The 20,919-nt window shown below is 38.0% G+C and overlaps 1 protein-coding gene across 1 annotated transcript in view; it reads left to right on the top strand.

Annotated features, from left to right (window-relative positions):
• Nucleotides 1-20,919, top strand: part of CCDC39 (coiled-coil domain 39 molecular ruler complex subunit) — a 34,583-nt gene that overhangs the window by 12,358 nt on the left and 1,306 nt on the right. The window contains exons 11-19 of the mRNA XM_026668415.2: nt 6,235-6,399; nt 8,869-9,006; nt 9,758-9,966; nt 12,159-12,282; nt 12,923-13,082; nt 17,375-17,481; nt 18,991-19,131; nt 19,298-19,477; nt 20,301-20,374. Of these exons, the coding sequence (XP_026524200.1) occupies nt 6,235-6,399; nt 8,869-9,006; nt 9,758-9,966; nt 12,159-12,282; nt 12,923-13,082; nt 17,375-17,481; nt 18,991-19,131; nt 19,298-19,477; nt 20,301-20,374 (1,298 nt within the window). The remainder of the gene's footprint in view (nt 1-6,234; nt 6,400-8,868; nt 9,007-9,757; nt 9,967-12,158; nt 12,283-12,922; nt 13,083-17,374; nt 17,482-18,990; nt 19,132-19,297; nt 19,478-20,300; nt 20,375-20,919) is intronic.

Below are 20,919 nucleotides of genomic sequence, written 5' to 3'. Positions count from 1 at the left end.
CTTCAAATTATTTTTATTTATTTATTTTTTTTAAATAAATTTTATTAAATTTACAATTAAAAACATATCGACATTACATACACAAAAGGAAAAAAACAAAAAAAGAACACTCGGTCTTACAAACTGGAAAGAAAAGAGAAGAGGAGATGTAAAAGAAAGAAAGAAACAAAGGAAGAGAAAGAGAAAAAAGAAAAAAAAAGATGCGTTTAACCCTATCTTAACCCCTTAAAAAGCCTGATAAATTTACCTACTCAAAAGGAGGGGGAAAAAAAAGGTATATTGTCCTTATAGATTTCAGTGACAATTGATTTGATTGTCTTAAATAGTAACAACAAAGAGTGAAAAATAGTGTTGATTTAGATTATTTAGAATACTTAAGATTAATTCTTAAAGAAGTAACTGGGTTGGATTTGATGTATTATTGATGATTAATATTGATATTCAGTATATAAATTAATTATAAAGATTATTATATTATTAGATAACATTTTATAATATAGGTGTACAGACTGCCTATCTATATATTTGATTGAAGTATTAGAATAGAATTTTTATTTTAGGGTTAAACACTGAATGGTGATCTGGGACAATATATCCAATATAGTGCAACAACAAAAACAAATATTAAGAGAGATGACCTCCACGACAACTATGGCTTTGAAATCGGGAAAGAAGACCACCCCGACCCTAACAACTACTTTAACTTCTGCTTCACCAACAATCCAAAAAACCTATTAGATCTCTAATAGGGGAAAAACAGTCCAATGTCTCTAACGTTAATATACAAGCTACTCTACTATCCTTGCAAGAAGCAATATCCAAGATGCAAGAAATAATGATTAAGAATCACATAGAAACCAGAGCGGATATTAGCGAATTAAAAGATGAGATGGAAAAGCTTAAAGTGGAAATGAAAGCAGATTTACTTAAGGTGGAGGATAAGATAGGGTCCTTGCAACAGGCTATGGAGAAAAACGAAGGTAAGATAAGAGAAATAGAGAGTAGGACAGAACGGATGGAGACAAACTTTGAAAGGATAGAGGAGGAATTTAGAAATGTAACTAGAGAAACCGAAGACTCCCTCGTCCACCTCGAAATGGATAAAGCAGCGGCATATTTAAGGTTTCAAAATGTGGTAGAGCGAAAAATGAAGAACTAGAACAATTAATGGCAGAACTATTGGCTGAATGGTTAGGGAAAGAAAAAGATGATCTAATCAAAGAATTTGACGAGGTGTATAGGGTCAGCACAAGTTATGCTAGACGCCATAACTGCCCAAGAGAAATTCATATTCGTTTCACAAGGAGGTGTGTGAGAGACCTAATTCTTAAAAGGTCCAGAGAAGAAACAATAACATATAGAGGTAAAGAGATTACGATCCTAAAACAAATCCCAAGGAAAGTGAGGGTCATAAGACAGGATTATAAATTCTTGGCCAATTATTTAAATAAAAAAGAAATTCCTTTTAAATGGTTAATCCCAGAAGGGATGTTAATAACTTGGAAAGAGAGAAAAATCAAAATAGATTCTATAGAACAGGCCCAAGACTTTCATGATCAGCTAATAGGCACGGATAACCAATACACCAAGGAGGAAACTAAAAGGAAACCACAGGATGATCGTAATCGCCATAGAAACCAAAAAGAAGGACTTCCTCAAAATTTAGGGAACGACAAACCACAACCAGGGAGAGAAGAATCAATCTCACAACAACAGCAAGAAGAAAACCGAATCATCACTAGACAAAAAACTAAACAGACCTAGATAAATGGAGATAGGAAAGAAACTCCTCTCCATTAATATAAATGGTTTAAATTCAACATCTAAAAGGAAAAGGATATTAACTAAATTAATTAGACAAAACGCCGACATAATATGCCTACAAGAAACACACATTAGGAAAAAGGATGAAAGATATTTAATTTGCCCGAAACTTGGAAAACTTTTTACAGCACCAGCAGACAAACATAAAAAGAAAGGAATTGCAATATTTGTGAAAGATGATGTAAAAGCAGAACTAATCTGGTCGGATCCGGAAGGAAGAACTCTGGTTATACAAATTTGGATTAATCATATCACATTTTTATTGGTAGCAATCTACGCGCCAAATGAAGAACAAGGGAAATTTTTAAAGATCTTCATCAGAGAATAATAGGTTTCGAAAAAAGGAATATCTGCATGATAGGCGACTTCAACTCCATTGCTGATCATCAAAAAGACCATAGTAATGTGAATAAGAACAAGAAAGGGAAAAGAGAATTTTCTATGCCCTGTAAGGACATGATGAAAGAATTAAACTTAATAGACTTATGGAGAAAACTAAACCCAGAAGAGAAACAGTTCACATATTATTCAAATCCACACAAAATCTGGACTAGAATAGATATGGCCTGGATGGATGGGGAATTGGCCAATGAAATAAAAGAAATTAAAATCCTACCAAATGAATGGGCCGACCACAACCCAATACAACTAATTTGGAGAGATAGGAGAAAAACAAAGAAAAGATGGACACTAAATACTCAGTTAATAAACGAAGAAGAGTACATTAAGAAGCTGAAAGAGGAATTAAATTATTTTCTAAAAGAAAATAATAATGAAGCAACCACGAAACAAAATATTTGGGATACAATGAAGGCAATTATAAGAGGAACAACAATCTCCTATAATGCCATGAGAAATAAAAGAATACATGCCCAACAAAATAAATTCCAACAACAAATTAAAGAATTAGAAATACAACTTCAAAAATCCCTAAAAACCAGAGAACACAAAATCAGTTAATAACAATTAAACATAAATTGAACTTACTTGAACAAGATAAAATAGAAATTAACTTGAAAAGGTCCAAACAAAATTACTTTGAGCATGCAAATAAACCAGGAAGATGGCTATCCCATAAACTTAAAAAATGGAAGAAAAGAGATTGATACACCAACTAATGGATGAGAAAGATGTCTTACAACATGAGATAGAGAAGAAAAAAGATATCATTTACAACTATTTTCAAAGATTATATAAAAAGGAGGAAGTTAATGAAGATAAAATAAGAACTTATTTAGAGGAGACGAATGACAAGGTAATTGGAGAGGAATGGATAGAGTTATTGAATAAAGATATTACATGGTCTGAATTGAAGTCAGCAATGGAGAATCAAAGTAATAACAAATCTCCAGGACCAGATGGGATTCCGGCAGAACTATATAAAGCAATATTGGAACTAGTAGGACCACTGATGCTGGAAGTGTTTAATGAGGTACTTCTGGCAGCCAAGATGCCGGACTCGTGGAGGGGCGCTGATTTCGCTAATCCCGAAGGAGGATGCAGATCATAGATACATCAACAACTATAGACCGATTTCACTTTTAAATGCCGATTATAAATTGTTTACTTCTATCATAGCTAATAGAGTAAAACAAGCTTTAAATCCACATATACATGAAGATCAAAATGGATTTCTTCCGTCCCGACAAATAAAGAACAATTTAAGAACCGTTATCGATGTCCTAGAATATTATGAAGCCCACCCGGAGAAACAATCCGCACTCATGTTTTTAGATGCTGAGAAAGCATTTGATAACTTAAATTGGCACTTTTTAATTCAAAAAATTTACAATATGAGTCTTGGTACCAAATTTGAAAACATTATAACAACTATTTACAACACACAACAGGCTAATATACTAATCAATGGCGAACAAACAGATCCAATAAATATAGAAAAAGGTGTCAGACAGGGCTGCCCTCTCTCACCTCTTCTTTTCATTTTTGCCCTAGAATCACTCTTAACACGGGTTAGACAAAACTCTGAAATTAGAGGAGTGAGGGTCAAATCAGAAGAATATAAACTACAAGCGTTTGCTGACGATATGGTTTTCTTTTGGAGGAACCCATGGAAAAAGGTTATAATCTAATAAAAGAATTAGAACAATTTGGCACAGTGGCAGGATTAAAAATTAATAGAAAAAGACGAAATTAATGACCAAAATTTAACAGAAAACCAGAAGGAAGAATTAGAAACAATGATGGGGATACAGGTAACAAAAAGGGTCAAATATTTAGGAATATGGTTAACACCACAAGGTAAATCACTCAAAGAGAACAATTATGATAAACTACTTCAACAAACAAAGAAAGATTTAGAATCCTGGAATAAGTTGCAGCTTTCCTTATTGGGCAGGATTGTCTCGATTAAAATGAATATATTACCAAAATTTCTTTATTTATTCCAGACAATCCCAATTAAGTTGTCAAAAAATTTTTTTGAAGAATTAAATAAGATCACACTTAAATTTATTTGGCAGGGGAAAAACCCAGGATCAATGTAAAGGCCTTACAAGATGCGAAAAGTAGAGGGGGTCTAGCCCTTCCAAATTGGGAATTATATTATTCGGCAGCTATCTTATTATGGATAAAAGACTGGGTGAACTTACTTAACAAAAGAATTTTAGCATTAGAAGGGCATGACCTCCAGAGAGGGTGGCATGCCTTCTTATGGGAAGTGGGAAACCCAAGCAGTCTTACTTTCATAGACACCTCATTAGGGACTCATTATTAATTAATTGGAAAAAATATGCAAAAACACTATCTAAAAATTCGATCTGGCTATCAACAATGGAGGCAATGGTACATCCCAATAATTTGGACATAACAAAAATGATTAAATATAAAGATTTATTAGATCCGCAAGGGAAATTAAAAACTCGACAAGAACTACAGGAACAGGGATTTAAAATTGATCAGTGGTTATATATACAAATCCATAGCAGATACAAACAAGATATAAAAGACTTTGGAATTTATAACAAACTGCAGTATTTAGATAAAATTTTTCTAGGATCAAACAAAAGAACATATCCAAATTCTATAAATACTTACTGGAAGTAGAATTAGAACAAGAGATAGTCAAAGGGAACATGATAGCCTGGAGCAGGAATGTCGGAAGAAGTATTACATTATCAGAATGGGAAAAGATTTGGAACAGAAATATTAAGATTACAAAATCGGCAGCATATAAAGAAAATACATACAAAATGTTTTATAGATGGCACTTGCCCCTTCGAGGTTGGCGAAAATGAACCCAAACACGAGTCCAAAATGCTGGAAATGTAAAAGCATAGAAGGAACCTACTTTCATATGTGGTGGTCTTGCAAAGAAACCCAGAAATATTGGCAAAAAATCAGAAAATGGTTGGAGGAGATAACCAAAGAACAAATCGAATACAAACCAGAGTTCTTCCTACTAGGGATCTCTGATAAACATTTACCCAAAAAGATGAAATATGTAACAATTCATATCCTAACTGCAGCCAGATTAGCGTTTGCCCAGTGTTGGAAATCACCCTATGCACCTACAGAACAAATGGTCATCCAGAAAATATGTGATTGTGCAGAAATGGATAAATTAACTATAGCACTTAAAAACAAAGAGGCTTCAACATTTTACGATAATTGGAACTCTTGGTATAATTGGTTAGTCCAGAGATAAACTGCTTAATGGACAATGGGTAATTTAAGCATAGATTTCGATAAGATGTGTGTATTCAAATTAAGGTAGGAGAATTGGATCTTGCAGACTGTCAAAAAGGATATTGTCTGTTTTTTTTTTTTTTTTCAAATTATTTTTAAAGGAATGTATCCAAACCTTGCTATTATTTTATGTATAAATCATGTGCACCACTTTGAAATCACTGGTGGTCCTTGGATTACAAGTACTCATTTATCAACTGTTCAAACTTGTCACAGTACTGAATGAGCAGGACTCATGACAGTCCTAGGATTTTTTGCTGCTTTATCATGTCTTGTGGTCACATAATGGCAATTTCCAAAGTTCCCTCTCTGTCATGTGACCATGTTGCTTAGAATGGCAATTCCAGCAGTCCGAGCTGCCATCATGAAGTGAGGATTGTGCAGGTCATAAAGCGAGACTTCATGTGACTGCAACTTCTGACTGGCCTGCAGGAAGTTGAGGGCACATGAGGTCCTCACTTAATGACCTTCATAATCTTCGCTTAATGATGGCAACCGAGCTTGACAGAATTGCCATGCTTAATGACATGGTAATGTGATGTCATCACTTAGCAACAGCAATTCCAGTCTCAATTGCCGTCGTAACCTGAGGACGACCTACTCAGCTAGAAGCCTTCCTATTTAGGAATGCTTCATTTTATTTTAGACGATTAATCATCAGGGATTTTCCTGCTAATTTCTTTCTTTCTTGAAATCTTTGAATAGGATTTTTACATACAGCAAGTGGAGAGACGGCTGTCACGTTTGAAGGGGGAACTTAACACAGACGAGAGGCAAATTTTAGAAGGCAAACTTGCTGAACTAATAAAAATAATGGACGAAAAGAAACAGGCATTCAATACTTTACAGTCACAGGAGAAGAAACTTCAGGTAATGTGATTTTTTCCCCCATGAGAAGATGCTTTGTGGCATTGCAATAATATTTAAAAGAATTGTTCATCATCTACATTAATCCTGTTTTCCCGGAGAATGCCATAAATGCCACTAAAATGTTTGGAATGAAAACGAATTCATATACTAATAAAACTCTTGTATATCTGTTTGATAGTTTGTAACTTTCAGTTGGGTGAAAAACTGCAACACTGGGAAAAAATTTCTCAATAAATGGGCTAACTTACAGAATGATGGGACCCCATTATTCCCAAGGGAATGAAATTTGGAAATATTTTTTGCCATTGCCACTGAGCTGTGGTGGCTCAGTGGTTAGAATGCAGTACTGCAGGGCTGTAAAGCACTGTGAAGCTGTATATAAGTCTAAGGCTACTCCTATTGCCATTTTTGTGCTGTTGCTGTTCATTGCCGTTACCGTGTTGTTGCAGTCAACTGGTCACATGATCCTGATTGTCATCATTCCCTGACAGCTTCTCAGAAACATATGAGGAACTTAGGAGGTATTGCTATGATTGTCAATGTTCCTGCCATCTTCCTTTGCTTGTGGAAGGTTTATAGGGAGAAAGTCAGTGGAGCATCTTCCACAGATCCCTCTGAGGTCACACCATGACATGCACTGCCTTGCTCACCCCAAGCAGCAACCACTTCCTACTTTCTGGGAGGGGAAGGGAAGGGAAGGAGAAAGGATGGGAGGGGACGAGGGAGGAGCGAGGAGGGAGGGGAGGGAAAGGGGAAAGAAAGGAAAAGGAAATGACAGAGAGGAAGGAGCAAGAAGGGAGGGAGGGAGGAAAGAAGGAAAGGGAGGAGGGAGGGAGAGAGGAGCAAGGAAGGAACAGAAGGAGGAGAGAGGGAAGGTAGGAAAGAATAGGGCTGGAGGAAGGAAGAGAAGAATGAGAAAAGGAAAGAAGGAAGGGAGGGGGGAATGAGAGAAGGAAAAAGGAGGAAGCAAGGAAGGGAAGGGGAAGGGGGAAGGATGGGAGGGAAGGAAGAAAGGAAGATTCCAATATTCCAATATTAGTTAAAGAATTATCTAAAATGATAACACATGCGTTGTCTTGTGTAACCTAACAAAAAATACCGTGTTTCTCACATAATAAGGCCGGGCCTTATTTTTTGAGCCCAAAAAACGGCTAGGCCGTCTTTTCGGGGTAACTTAATTTTCCCCTTTCATCCTCATCTAGAGCCCCCGCGGGCAGCCTCGCCACCAGCTACTCCTAAGGGGCGATCATGGCGAAGCGCAGAGAGCTCCCTACTCCCACCAAACACCTTTGCTGCAGACCCAAGACCTTTGGCACCTGCCTCTGTTGCTTTCCCTTCTGCCCATTCCACTGCCGTTTGGAGTGCCGCTGGAGCTGCTGCCGCCGTTTGGAGCTGCCTCTGCCGTTTGGAGCTGCCTCTGCCGTTTGGAGCCGCCGCCGCCGTTTGAAGCTGCCGCTTCCGCGTTTGGAGCACTACCGCTGTTTGAAGCACCACCGCCACTCCAAACACGGAAGCGCAGCTCCAAGCGTGACGGCGGCACTCCAGCGGCGGCGGCGGCTCCAAGCGGCAGAGGCAGCTCCAAACACGAAGCGGAGCCACCGCCGCCATTTGGAGCTGCCGCCGCTGTTTGGAGTACCATTGGAGCTGCCTCTGCCGTTTGGAGCTGCCTCTGCCGTTTGGAGCTGCCTCTGCCGTTTGGAGCCACCGCCGCCGTTTGAAGCTGCCGCTTCCGCGTTTGGAGCACTATCGCTGTTTGGAGCACCACCGCCACTCCAAACACGGCGGCAGCAGCTCCAACACGGAAGCAGCAGCTCCAAGCGTGACGGCGGCACTCCAAACGGCGCCGGCGGCTCCAACGGCAGAGGCAGCTCCAAACACGGAAGCGGAGCCACCGCCGCCGTTTGGAGCTGCCGCCGTCACGTTTGGAGCTGCTGCTTCCGTGTTTGGAGCTGCCGCCGTGTTTGGAGTGGCGGTGGTGCTCCAAACAGCGGTAGTGCTCCAAGCGGAAGCGGCAGCTCCAAACGGCAGAGGCAGCTCCAAACGGCAGAGGCAGCTCCAATGGTACTCCAAACAGCGGCGGCAGCTCCAAGCGGCGGCGGCGGCTCCAAATGGCAGAGGCAGCTCCAAATGGCGGCGGCTCCAAGCGGCAGAGGCAGCTCCAAACGGCGGCAGCAGCTCCAAGGGCACTCCAAATGGCGGTGGTAGCTCCAACGGCACTCCAAATGGCAAGTCCCCCCACCCTTCCCCTATTTTGCATGTTTTAAACTAGGCCTAAATTTGGGGGAGGGGCTTAATTTGATTTTATGCCTAGAAAACATGCTGGGTCTTCCTATTGGTGGAGGCCGTATTGTTGGAGAAACACGGTAGTAAGATGAGATATTGGAAAGTATGCCTCCTAACATGAATGACTTTTGTTTAATGCATCCCTGATTTAAACTAAAAGGAGTTTTTGTATTTGTTTCTTTCCAGAGTGAAATCCATTTTAGCAAATTGGCCATAGATAAAACTGGAGAAGAAATGGTTGGTTTGAATACTAGACTGGATGAGATAAACCTTTTCACAGATAAATCGGACAAGTTATTTAAAAAAGCCAGAGCAGAAAAGCAGGTGCGATTATTGTTTTTCAAATGCTATGTTTAAGTGTTTTAAAAAAAGTGCTTAATACGTAACAACTTCGCTGTCTGAAATGAGTGTTTTGCAGGGGTGGGATTCAAATTTTTTAACAACTGGTTCTGTGGGCATGGCTTAGTTGGTGGGCATAGCCAACTCAATATCACTCACATCGAGGCATGCATCTCCTCGCCTGGCCTCTCATGACTGGGAATGCTGCAACAGTCGTAAGTGTGAAAAATGATAAGTCACTTTTTTCAGTGCCATTGTAACGTTGAATGGTCACTCCACACAAGCAAAGTACCAGCAAAAGAGGGGAAAAAACTCCAGAGAAGTTCCAGAGACAGGAAGTCTAGTCCTGCCAAGAATGTAATAAGGGTTAACAGAGAGGCAGTTTCTGTAAGCAACACCAGAATGTTTCCTTCCTGCCTTCCTTGCAGGATTAGGCCAGTAATTTCTTCTAACAACCGGTTCTCCGACTGTTTAGAATGTTAACAACCGGTTCTAGCAAACTGGTAGAATCCCACCCCTGGTGTTTTGGCTTGTTCTGTCAGACTAATTGGTATATTTCTGCGTCACACTTATCTTCTTCAATGCTTTCAAAACAAAAATGTTTTTCTAAGCCTGGGCACCTGAGGGGAGTCAGGTTGAGCAAATGACAACATGTGTGTTGTGATGTCATCACCCGAAGGCTGTGACTTGCACCTGACTCATGATGCCTATGTTCTTTCTGTTCTCTCAATGGAAGGATCTGATGATTGAAGACAACCTCTTAAAGCTGGAACTGAAACGGGTAAGAGATTTGCTGTACAATAAGGCAGAGAAAGTGCTCTCCCTCGAGAAACGGAAACAGCAGTTAAAAACAGCAATGGAGGAGAGAATGGCCGATATCAAAGTTCATAAGGAAATGATTGAGACTCAGACACGACTCATTGAGCAAGAGCGTCAGACTCTGAGGTAAATCACTCCACGAAGCTGAGAACCAGTGTCTGCTTTCAAGAGAGTATGTAGTATTCAGAGACTCTGTAAGAATTGCCCAGGTCATGTATTCCGCCTTTGAGCATCTCCTAATAACTAACATTTCAACAGCCTCTTAAACTGCATGGAAGAACAACTTGTCCATCTCTTAGTGGTTAGAGAATACTCAGCCTGTTTTCCACCCCATCGATAGTTTAGTGAACACAAGTATTCACAGTTTCAGAACAACCGATAGTACGCTTTATTTTCTTACTGCATTATTCCACGTTTTCCTTGAAGAAGCTGCAAAACCACTCATTTAATATCTCTGGGGTGTCGTATCACCTTAGCCCTAGTTTCTTGCTGTGATTTAGTAAACAGGTCATAGAAGTCTGATTAACATAACATGCTAAGTCCAAAGCATAGAAGTTGGGTAAAAGACAAAGCTAAATCTAACACTCAACGTTCAACTCAGCTACTATTTTAGTTAAAGGTCTGCTGAGAGTGGATTTAACTTAGGATTTGCTTGCTCTTCATCTGCAAACTTTGAAATTGCATTTATTCATCTTTTTATAAAACATTCTTGCGGTCCCTCAGATTTCCTTTATCTGACATTAAAATGCAGAAGTACGGGTAGCCCTTGACTTGATTGAGCACAATTGAGCCCCAAGTTTATGCTGCCTAGTGAGAAATTTCTAAAGTGACTTTTGCCCCATGTTACGATTTTCCTTGCCGTGGCTGGTAAGGAAATCACTGAAGTTATTAAGTTAGTAGTGGCCTGTTTGTGAAATGAATCTGGCTTGCCCATTGATTTTCCTTGTCAGAAGGCCACAGAAGGGGGGGAATCACATGACCCTGGGACCCTGCAACCCGTCATAAATATGGTCCAGTGGTCTGGCATCCGAATGTAAATCATGGTGACCATGGGAATGCTGCAATGGTCATAGGTGTGGGAAAAGGTCATAAGTCACTTTTTTCAGTGCCGTTGAAACTTCGAATGGTCACTAAATGAACTTGTAAGTCGAAGACTACCTGTAGGGCAGAAGCAGATGCTTAACTCTCAAAATTCTCTCCTGCAGAATTGTCTTAAATGTCTAACAGAAAATAATCTAAAACACTTGGCAGTAAATTACCAGTCACAAGTTAGGGTCTAGAAAGTCCTGTTTTCTCCAACTTTAAATAACAAGAAACAAGACTCTGTGTGCAGCGGGTGGTTAAACCCAACTGGGAAATGAACAACTCAGCCAGCTGATCTGGCAGCCTTTTGCCCACCCTCCTCCTCCATCTACAACCCACGCAATAGGAAATTAGAGTGATTTAGTATGACTGGAGCCTACACTTTCGCCAAAGAGGCAGACTCTGTGTTTTTCCGTTGATAATTACATTTCTAATTGGCACTTGCATATAATTTGATTTGAGGTTGTTTCCTGCTGTTGCTCACTCTCTTCTAGCAGTGGCAATATTAAGATATAATCAGCAGGGGGCAGTTTTTGCAGCTGTAGGACTGAAATGCCAACCTTTAAATATTTGGGTAAGATTCACTAGATAGTTACTCCCTGTGATGCAGGGATCTGCAGTGTAATACCGTTTTGCCTTCCTTGAAAAAGTAGAATTGGGAGCGCACCTTAATTATTGCTGCATCACTCACTCTCTTTTGGGTTAATCAACTGTCTTATTGGAAGCAAAAACTTCCTCGGAGTTGCTTTTTATAAAGTTTGGGACTCACTTGTGAAAAGGCAGTATATATTGTGTCTTGTCCCTCCATGTTACATGGTGGTCTTGTTGAACTATCAAATAATATTTTGATGATTTCCTCTAATAACATTCATGATTAAAGACTATTATGTGTTTCCAGTTGCCCTTCTCTAAATTTGTTTTACAGGCTTCCATGTTTTAGCCAGAGTTTAAGAACCCAGAAGATCAAATAAAAAGAGGGATCAATACAAAGGTTTTAAAAGATTTGATTGAAAAGATTTTAGTTACATGCTTCACAGCTAACCATGTTCTCTCTTTTACAAAAACAAAAGGAGAAAGACAGACCTAGTTTAAGGAAAATCATCTCATGTTTAAGAGCCATGAGAACTGTGTAGCCTCAGTTGATGCAGTTTGTAAATTCCTAAATAAAAGTAAAACACTTTTTTTTCCTGTCAAACATCTGAGTTGCCTTATTTTTCAATTTCTCCTTTGATTAGTTCAGAATTTCATGAGCGACTGAGTAAAATTGAGAAACTGAAAAGCAGATATGAAATTGTTACCATTGTCATGATGCCTCCAGAAGGAGAAGAAGAGAAAACTCAGGCTTATTATGTTATAAAGGTAAACTTCTTACTTTGATTTGATATGATAGCTTGAAAACCCTGTTTTTTTTTTTAGAAATTATAACATTTTTAGAAATAGTTTGGAAATTATTGGGATGTGGACTATAAACATGAAATAAAGAGATGCTACTTAAGAGAAAGATTGACACGTTGGGATAAAATTAAAGTGAAGAATTATCTTTCTGACAACAAAAATAAGTAGGAGGAACTCCATGGTTTATCCCAGTTATAAAAATATGATTGTAAAATATGACTGACCATCAAGAAGGGTGAGCAAAGTGAAATAATGCTATTAAAGAGAAATTAAATCCTTGAATTCTGCTGCTAGAGCAAATATTTGAGAATACTTTGAACTGCACGAAGAACAGATAATTTAGTGTTAAATGAAAGCAAGACACTATATACAGTGGAAAGATTAACTAAAACTTAAATATGTTGGATACATAATATGAAGGCCAGGGTCATTGTAAAAGTCTCTGACACTTGGAAAAATGAAGGCACTTGAAAAAGATGCCAAAGAAGATAAGGAGATTAGATGCTGTCACTGAAGTCACGAAGCACAAACTTAGAACTTAAGCATTTACTCACAGAATAACTTCAGCTTTTCTTTTTAATGTGAATGTTTACGTTATTTCAAGGCTGCACAGGAGAAGGAAGACCTTCAGCGTGAAGGAGATACCTTGGATGCAAAGATCCAAAAAGCTGAGAAAGAATGTATAGCCCTAGAAAATACTCTGCATGTACTTAATAACTGTAACAGCCAATACAGGAACTCATTCAAGCAAGTTGTAGAGAAAAGTAAGTACATTTTATGGCTTTCTGTGCAAGCTGTAAGAGCAAAGAAGGATGAGAAGGAGCTGTACTGAGTATGGTACATGTGTTTGTAAATAGAACTAAACCCTAAATAGAACTAAACCCTAAACCCTTTCTACTAAACCCTCGGGGATGAGAAAAAAATCCAGATAGGACAGTATTGTGATAGTATTGTGGTGGTGAAGATAGCCATGGGCATTCTGGGAATCCTGACTTGCTGGATAACTTTGGCAAATCATTATTAAAAGTATAACTTATCTCCTAGAGCTGTTATGTGGATATGTCTGGAGTAGATGAAATAAGGCAGGCTATAAATTGGATGAAGATACATACTGTACATACATATGTGTAAAATACTTGTAACTACAAATGATGTTTTTGGTATAGAAATTGTGCTTCCCTTTCCAGTTCAATTGAATTTATAATTTTCAGGACTGAGTAACACTATTTGCCTTCCTTCCCCACCCCCTTCCCTCCTAACTGCAACCTGTATTTGGATGGAATCCTCATCACATATAACAGAATAACAGAGTTGGAAGGGACCTTGGAGGTCTCTAATCCAACGCCCTGCTCAAGCAGGAGACCCTATATCATTTTAGACAAATGGCTGTCCAGTCCTTCCTTAAAATCCTCCAGTGTTGGAGCACTCACAATTTCTGAAGGCAAGTTGATCCACTGGTTGATCGTTCTTACTGTCAGGGAATTTCTCCTTAGTTCTATGTTGCTTCTCTCTTTGACTAGCTTCCATCCATTGCTTTGAAAAATAGGTTGTCCCCCTCTTCTTTGTGGCAGCCCCTCCAATATTGGAACACTGCTATCATATCACCCCTGTTCTTTCTTTTCTTTAAACTAGACACACTTAATTCCTGCAAATGTTATTCATATGTTTTAGTCTTCAGCCCCTCCCCCCCCCAAATCATCTTTGTCGCTCTCATCTGCATTTTTCCAGAGTCGCAACATTTTTTATATATAATATAGCATAAGTTGTTTTGTTGACTTGGCAGCATTAGGCATAGATGACCCATACCTTTGACATCTACAATATACAGTTGCCAAGAGAATAATCTCACTCGTATTTGGTCATCTATACTAGTTCCCCTGTCTTAGTCTAGCTAAAATGTTAGTTGTTATTTATAAAATATACGGATATAATATAACTAGCACTGATGATGTTACCCAATTGGGTAATAAAACATCTGGAAGAAAACAAGCAAACCCAGAAAGCGCCAAGGACCCCGCATTGCAACCCTGAGCTACAAATATTCCCCTTTAAAGTCTACACAGTGCAATCACTTGAAAACAGCCAGAAAGGAACATGCTGGGTAAATCACAACTGCAGGGAAAGGAGTTGCTGATTGCAAAGTTTTCAGAAGTATTTAACTTAATATATGGCCCATCAAATTCCTATTAAGAAAGAGCCTTGTAAAAACATGATAGCTGGGAACTGAAATTACAAATGGCTTTTGGCCAAATAGCTTTTTCTTTTGATTTGATAAGCATTTTTTTCATATTATGAAGTATTACCAAAAAAATAAAATAAAAATTTATTTACAGCAAAGGACAGTGAATTCTGCACTTAGAATGAGACAAAAAGTGTTCAATTAAAACACAAAGTCTTCCCTATTCATAGCGCACCAATACTACAGTAGAACTTCAGAATAACGTAGTTCTGGAAAGCTATTTTCTTTTAGCTTTTGCTCCCTCTGCTGGCTCTATTATTTATGATTATGCATTGTTATAATTAATATATAAGATTTCTTGAAAGAATGTAAGCATAAAAAAGAAAATGATTTTTTTTAGGAAAAAATGGAAGTTTATCTAAACGCTCTTGAGCTAACTAAATGATAATCAAGTAGTGGCTCAAATGTCTTCAAAATCCCACTGACATTTAATTAATTGCATATATATCATCCAAGTTTTTTTTTTTAAAAAAAACAAGTTTTATTAATTTTTAAAACACAAATTATCATTATTCATTACATGTTAAAACACAAATTATCATTATTCATTACATGTTTAAACCTTTTTCCATTGTAAATTTAACAAGTCAGATAAATTATGATTCTGTTTTAAACCATTTCCATATAATATACCAAAACCTCTTATTCAATTTCTCTTTACTTCTCTTTACTCTTATTCAATATCATTATTATTATTTCATCTGATTCTTTCTGACTTAGTTACCATTATTCTCATTCTATATTTCTACAAGTTTTACCAATTCTCCCCCAAAAAGACATATACACACACACACAAAACATAAAAAAATATCTTTTTGGAAAGTAACTTGGACCCAGGTGTCTCTCTCTTCATGGACTTCAATTATATTCATGCTCATCTTACATATCATTACTTATTTTATTTACCATTCTAAGCCTTCTATATTAACTTCTCCACATATTTCACACTTCTTAATTCTACCTTAATTAATCATCTTAGTTTAAATCATTATATTTGTATCTTTTGTCCATTTTTTATCATCCCTTTGTCTCATCCCTTATGAAAAAAAAGAAAATCAGTTTCTCCTGAAATCATTAATCAGAGTATGATGCCTTTCTATCTCCCCCTAAGTTAATCAAATTAATCTTTAAAATAATATCTAATACACAATCAGATTTTGCTTGGTACATTCTATCTAACTAATACATCCAACACAATTAAGTGCATAATTAGAGAATAAATCCAAATATTAAAAAGAAATACTATAATAAAAATTTTATAATAACATCAATACCATAATTTTATTAAACTCTTTAATTAAAACAATATTCTAAACCTCTCCTATTATTAAGTTTTAAAACCAATCATTTTTAAACATTTTAACATTTTAATCTCTTATCAACTCTTAAACCATTGCAATACTACCATCTCATCTTATGTACCTTGCAAAATCTTTTTTTTTTTTAAAAAAAATTATACTTTATCCATTATCCATAAAAATTCCTTTTTCCATTTAATTTCAAAACATTGTAGCTTTTCTCCACCTTTTCCCTTTCTTTCTTTTCCCAACAAACCTTTCTACCCCCTTCTTCTAGCCTCTGCCTTACCGGCTTCCCTTCTCTGTCGTATTTCTTTTCCCCTTTGTTTACAATCATCATATTGGTTTTGCACTTTATTTTCCCTTTCTTAAATGTTTTTAGATCTTAAGTCCTTAAATCCTTTAGTTTTCTTCTTTTCTCTTCTTTTCTTTTCTTTCTCTCTTCCTTTTTCTGGATCAAATTCTGAGATTCATTAAAGATGGCTCCTTCCTTTCTTTCTTGTTCCTCTGCTGTCTTCATCTGTTGTAATTTTTGTTGATAATTAATAAGCGCCATTTCTAAGAAAAGGAAAGCTTCTTCCACACCATTTCTTAGTTCCTCAACAGAAAGAGCCATTATAAATCTTTTCTTTTCTTTTCTCCTTCTTTCTTCTTACAACAACCAGAATATTCAAAAGAAAATAAAAAAGATAAAACAGTCCCAAAGTTATCAATCAGTCCAAACCAAGGCAGAGTTCTCACTTTCTCCTTCTGGGGTAATATCAATCAAAGAGAAAGAAAGTCCAAATCTGTTTAAAATCTTATTACAATATATTCTAGTCTTCAAATCCTTAAGGCATCTGCTCCAGCAAATCTTAGCATACAAATATTTTCTTTTTAATCCTCTCTCTTCCCACTCATCGCTTAAAACCAATTTCCACCTAAAAAAATAGGTTTCTTAATATCCAGTTATTTATTCCGTGGGAAAAGAGGGAAAGCTATCCTTTCAGCACCTTCAAGCAGCCGCTTTTTCCTCTTCTGGCAGGTATTATTCAGAAAGTCATACTTTTCAGGAATTTTATTAGATATGTCTTAGAGTCCTAGGAGCCAAGAAAAACTTTCTCCTCTCAATCACTTTCTCCACTTCCTCCTCGCATTCTTACCCGGCTGCCAGCTTCTTTGTGGCGGCCATTACAGACCGCCGCTGCACCGTCCTGGGAAAAGGAGTTCTGCCGGCCAGGAGGAGTCTGCAGCACCCCCAAACCCTTCTCCGGATCCCCTACTTCAGCTGCCCCTGCAAGTCAGCCTAGCTCCGTGCCCGGCTGGGTCGGAGCCCCAAAAACGGCTAGCGCGCGAGATCGCGCAGCTTCGCAAATCCTGCCGCTCGCGAAGCCGACAAACCGGAAGCCCCATCCAAGTTTGTATAACGTATCCCATATTGGAAATGTTATTGCAGGCTAGCTGTATCCATTTCATTATGTTAGAAAATAGACTAAGTAGCCTCCACATAGTGTCTACAATATCCAGTAATACTTCATAGGTGAAGAGTTTAAAGAAAAAACAAAACTGGAAGAAGAAAAGAGAGCTACTGATGAGAAACATCGATATAAGCGAAGGCAGATCAAGGAGCTTCAAGAGGATATTCAGGTAAAGAGGTGACTGGATTCTTCAAATCCAGATTTATTTTTCCTTAGAACACGCTATTCATATCTGTCTACATTCTTACACACCTTTGTACATTATGATACCATACAAACATGACAGTGATGGGCTTGTGTCACAGAAGGACTGTTTTTCAACATTCCTACAGGTGGTTTTAGATCTGCATCATGCCTGGTGCAATTAAGCCCAAAATCAATGTGCAGTTTTAGGTGGACATTTAGTAGTACTAATTGCAGGAATAGTAATAGCACTTAGACTTATATACCACTTTACAGTGGTTTACAGCCCTCTCTAAGCGGTTTCACAGAGTCAGCATATTTGCCCCCGCAAAAATCTGGGTCCTCATTTTCAGACCTTGGAAGGTTGGAAGGCTTAGTCAACCTTGAGCCTGTTGAGACTGCCAAATTCCCATTGACTGCCAAGGTGGCGCAGTGGTTAGAGTGTAGTACTGCAGGCTACTTCTGCCGGCTGCTGGCAATCAGCAGAAGTAGCCTGCAGTACTGCACTCTAACCACTGCGCCACCTTGGCTCATGCCATGGAAATGGGTTGTTATGGAAATATGACAGTAAACTGCAGTCTCAAATGTGTAAAGATGATATATTTCTCTCACACCAGAACTGCCTAAATACTGTTACTCATATGCATTTTATATTTTATACATTTTTATTCCTAAATAGATATAAGCAGTCCTTGATTTTACTACCACAATGGGGCCCAACATTTCTGTTGCTAAGTGAGACATTTGTTAAGCGAATTTTGTCTCCAATTTATGACCTTTCTTGCCACAGTTGTTAAGTGAATCATTGCAGTTGTTAATAACATGGTTGTTAAGTGATTCTGGCTTCCCTATTGACTTGTCAGAAGGTCGCAAAAGGGGATCACGTGACTCCAGAACATTGCAACCGTCATAAATATGAGTCAGTTGTCAAGCACCTGAATTTTGATCATATGATTATGGGGATGCTGCCATGGTTGTAACTAGGCGGGTCTTGGCCCGAAAAGGGCCTCGGGGGCCCCCTTGGAGGGCAGGATGGCGTGGCCTGGCGGTGGGGCCCTTGGGGTCAGGGGGGCTCACGGTGACAACAAAGCTCCCGCCCCCCCCCCCCGGGCTTTGGGGGGGCTCTTGCCATAAAACAGCCTCCTGGCCTTGTGGGCTGAAAATGGTCATAAGTCACTTTTTTCAGTGCTGCTATAACTTCGAACAGTCACTAAATAAACTGTGGTAACTGACCCTTTTATTGACCTAGTCCAAGAAAAGGAACTTTTCAAAGTTGATATATGAAGAAAGCAATTTTTTTAGTTTCAGCTAAAAATAATAAAAATAGGTTGTTTTTATTATTTGTTTCTGGGTTATATCTTTTAGAGAGAGGTGATAATGCATATTCAAGCTATTGTGTATATTTACTCATATTTATTTTATGTTATAGTGATTGTTGATTGGATAGTTTCAAAGAAATTTCTAAAGAGAGTTATATATACATTTGTTTTTCTAGACTATGCAAAATAATTTTGATACTCTTGTGAAAAAAGAGCTCCTTCTCCAGGAAAAAAAAAAAGATAAACATGCAAATGTTTTGAAATTAATCAGAGAAATAGATGATCAGAAGCCCAGAATAGAAAGAGTCTCAAAACAGGTTAGTTTAAACTACTATAATATATTCAGTTTAATTTAGAACTCAATAAAATCATAGTTGGGGTAAACATGATTGGTTGTAGCTAAAATAAAACATTTTAATATAAATGTGAACTGGTAATATTCTGCTTTAAATCTTTTTTTTTTTTTTTTGCATGTCTAAAAAGGTTTCCCGATTAACCCGAGAAATCCGAGCACTACGGGACACTCAGTCACAAATCCCAGAAGAAAAAGACATTGAACTTCGTGCGCTGAAGGACTTCAGCAAATACGTAGATAAAATGCTGCTTGATATTTCAGAAGCACATCCAGAATTACATAAAGTCTTCCAACAATACTTTGGACAGGTATCACTTTAGTTGTTTTAATCAATCTTAATTCCGTGCAAAAATGCATATGCTGCTCCCTTAGTAACAGTGTGCAAATATCACGCTGGATCATTTTTAATAAGTGTCTCTAACAGTAGACTTATATGCCACATCACAGGGCTTTACATCCCTCTCTAAGCAGTTTACAGAGTCAGCATATTGTCCCCAACAATCTGGGTCCTCATTTTACCGATCTTGGAAGGATGGAAGGCTGAGTCAATGGCAATAGCACTTAGACTTATACAGCACTTCACATTGCTTTATATCCCTCTCTAAGCTGTTTACAACACTGAGCTTGTCGATCAGAAAGGTCGGTGGTTCGAATCTCTGGCACCGTGTAACAGAGTGAGCTCCCGTTACTTGTCCCAGCTTCTGCCAACCTAGTAGTTCGAAAGCGTGTAAAAATGCAAGTAGAAAAATAGGGACCACTTTGATAGGAAGGTAACCTCAACATATTTATAGGGCATCAGATTGGGGAATGCTGATTTATCAAAGCAAAGAGATTCTCTTTTACAATAATTGCAAGCTTGCCCTATCATCAATATCTGATAGGCCTCTAATTCTGATTGGTAACAGATCAACATGAAACCATATTCATTTTAATTTTAATTTAGCATAGCAAAGATGAAGCAACCTTTAGTAGAATTGGTAGAAATGAAGATAAGAATAGTAGAGAAGCTCGAATAACTCAGTACTTTGCTAAGATATGCAGCCATTTTAATTAGCACCATAAAATAAAGGTAGTGTTTTTATTCCTATAGATTTATAGCAGACTTCATCAAACCTGTTTATTTGTTGGTAGGCTTCCTTACAACTTCCTACAGTTTCTGCTTCTCACTTCAGTGTTCGAAGTCTTCATGGCTCAGCTTCCATCGGGTGAGTGATACCATTGAGTCCAATAACGTAGCCATGAATGTGCTTAGAGACAGGGGGTTATAAAGAGGTTGCCCATGACTTGTTTGTTCCACAATGAAATATAGGGTCAAGTCCATCAATCGAGAGTTAACTGTGGAATGCAAATTCTAAATTGGCCAGTAAATGCTGCAAAGCAAATATAATTTATATGAAATAAATGGCACCTGCTGGGATGATTCCCATCATGAGAATATAGCAGTTGTAAGTTACAGTTTCTTAATAAGGGAGGAAAGGGAGAAAGATTTACATTCGACATTACAAGTATTCAGATTTCAGAAGTCTGATAAGACTGAGTGATATTGTAGAAATAAAAGAGCTCAGGAGGCAGGAGGGTTCCTTTAAGAAAAATTGAACATTTCACTATACAGGTAGTCCTCGACTTACAGCCATTTGTTAGTGACTGATGTTACAATGACATTGAAAAAAGTGATTGATTACCAGTTTTCACACTTAACGACTATTACAGCAACCCTATTTCTAGCAGCAATGAGGATCTTGGCCAAAAT

This window comes from Notechis scutatus, chromosome 4, assembly GCF_049901735.1.
Source record: "Notechis scutatus isolate UNSWTSFEM ecotype Mainland chromosome 4, rNotScu1.2, whole genome shotgun sequence".
NCBI lineage: Eukaryota > Metazoa > Chordata > Lepidosauria > Squamata > Elapidae > Notechis > Notechis scutatus.
Note: the sequence above shows the minus strand (reverse complement) of the source record. Positions and strands in the feature narration are given on the sequence as shown.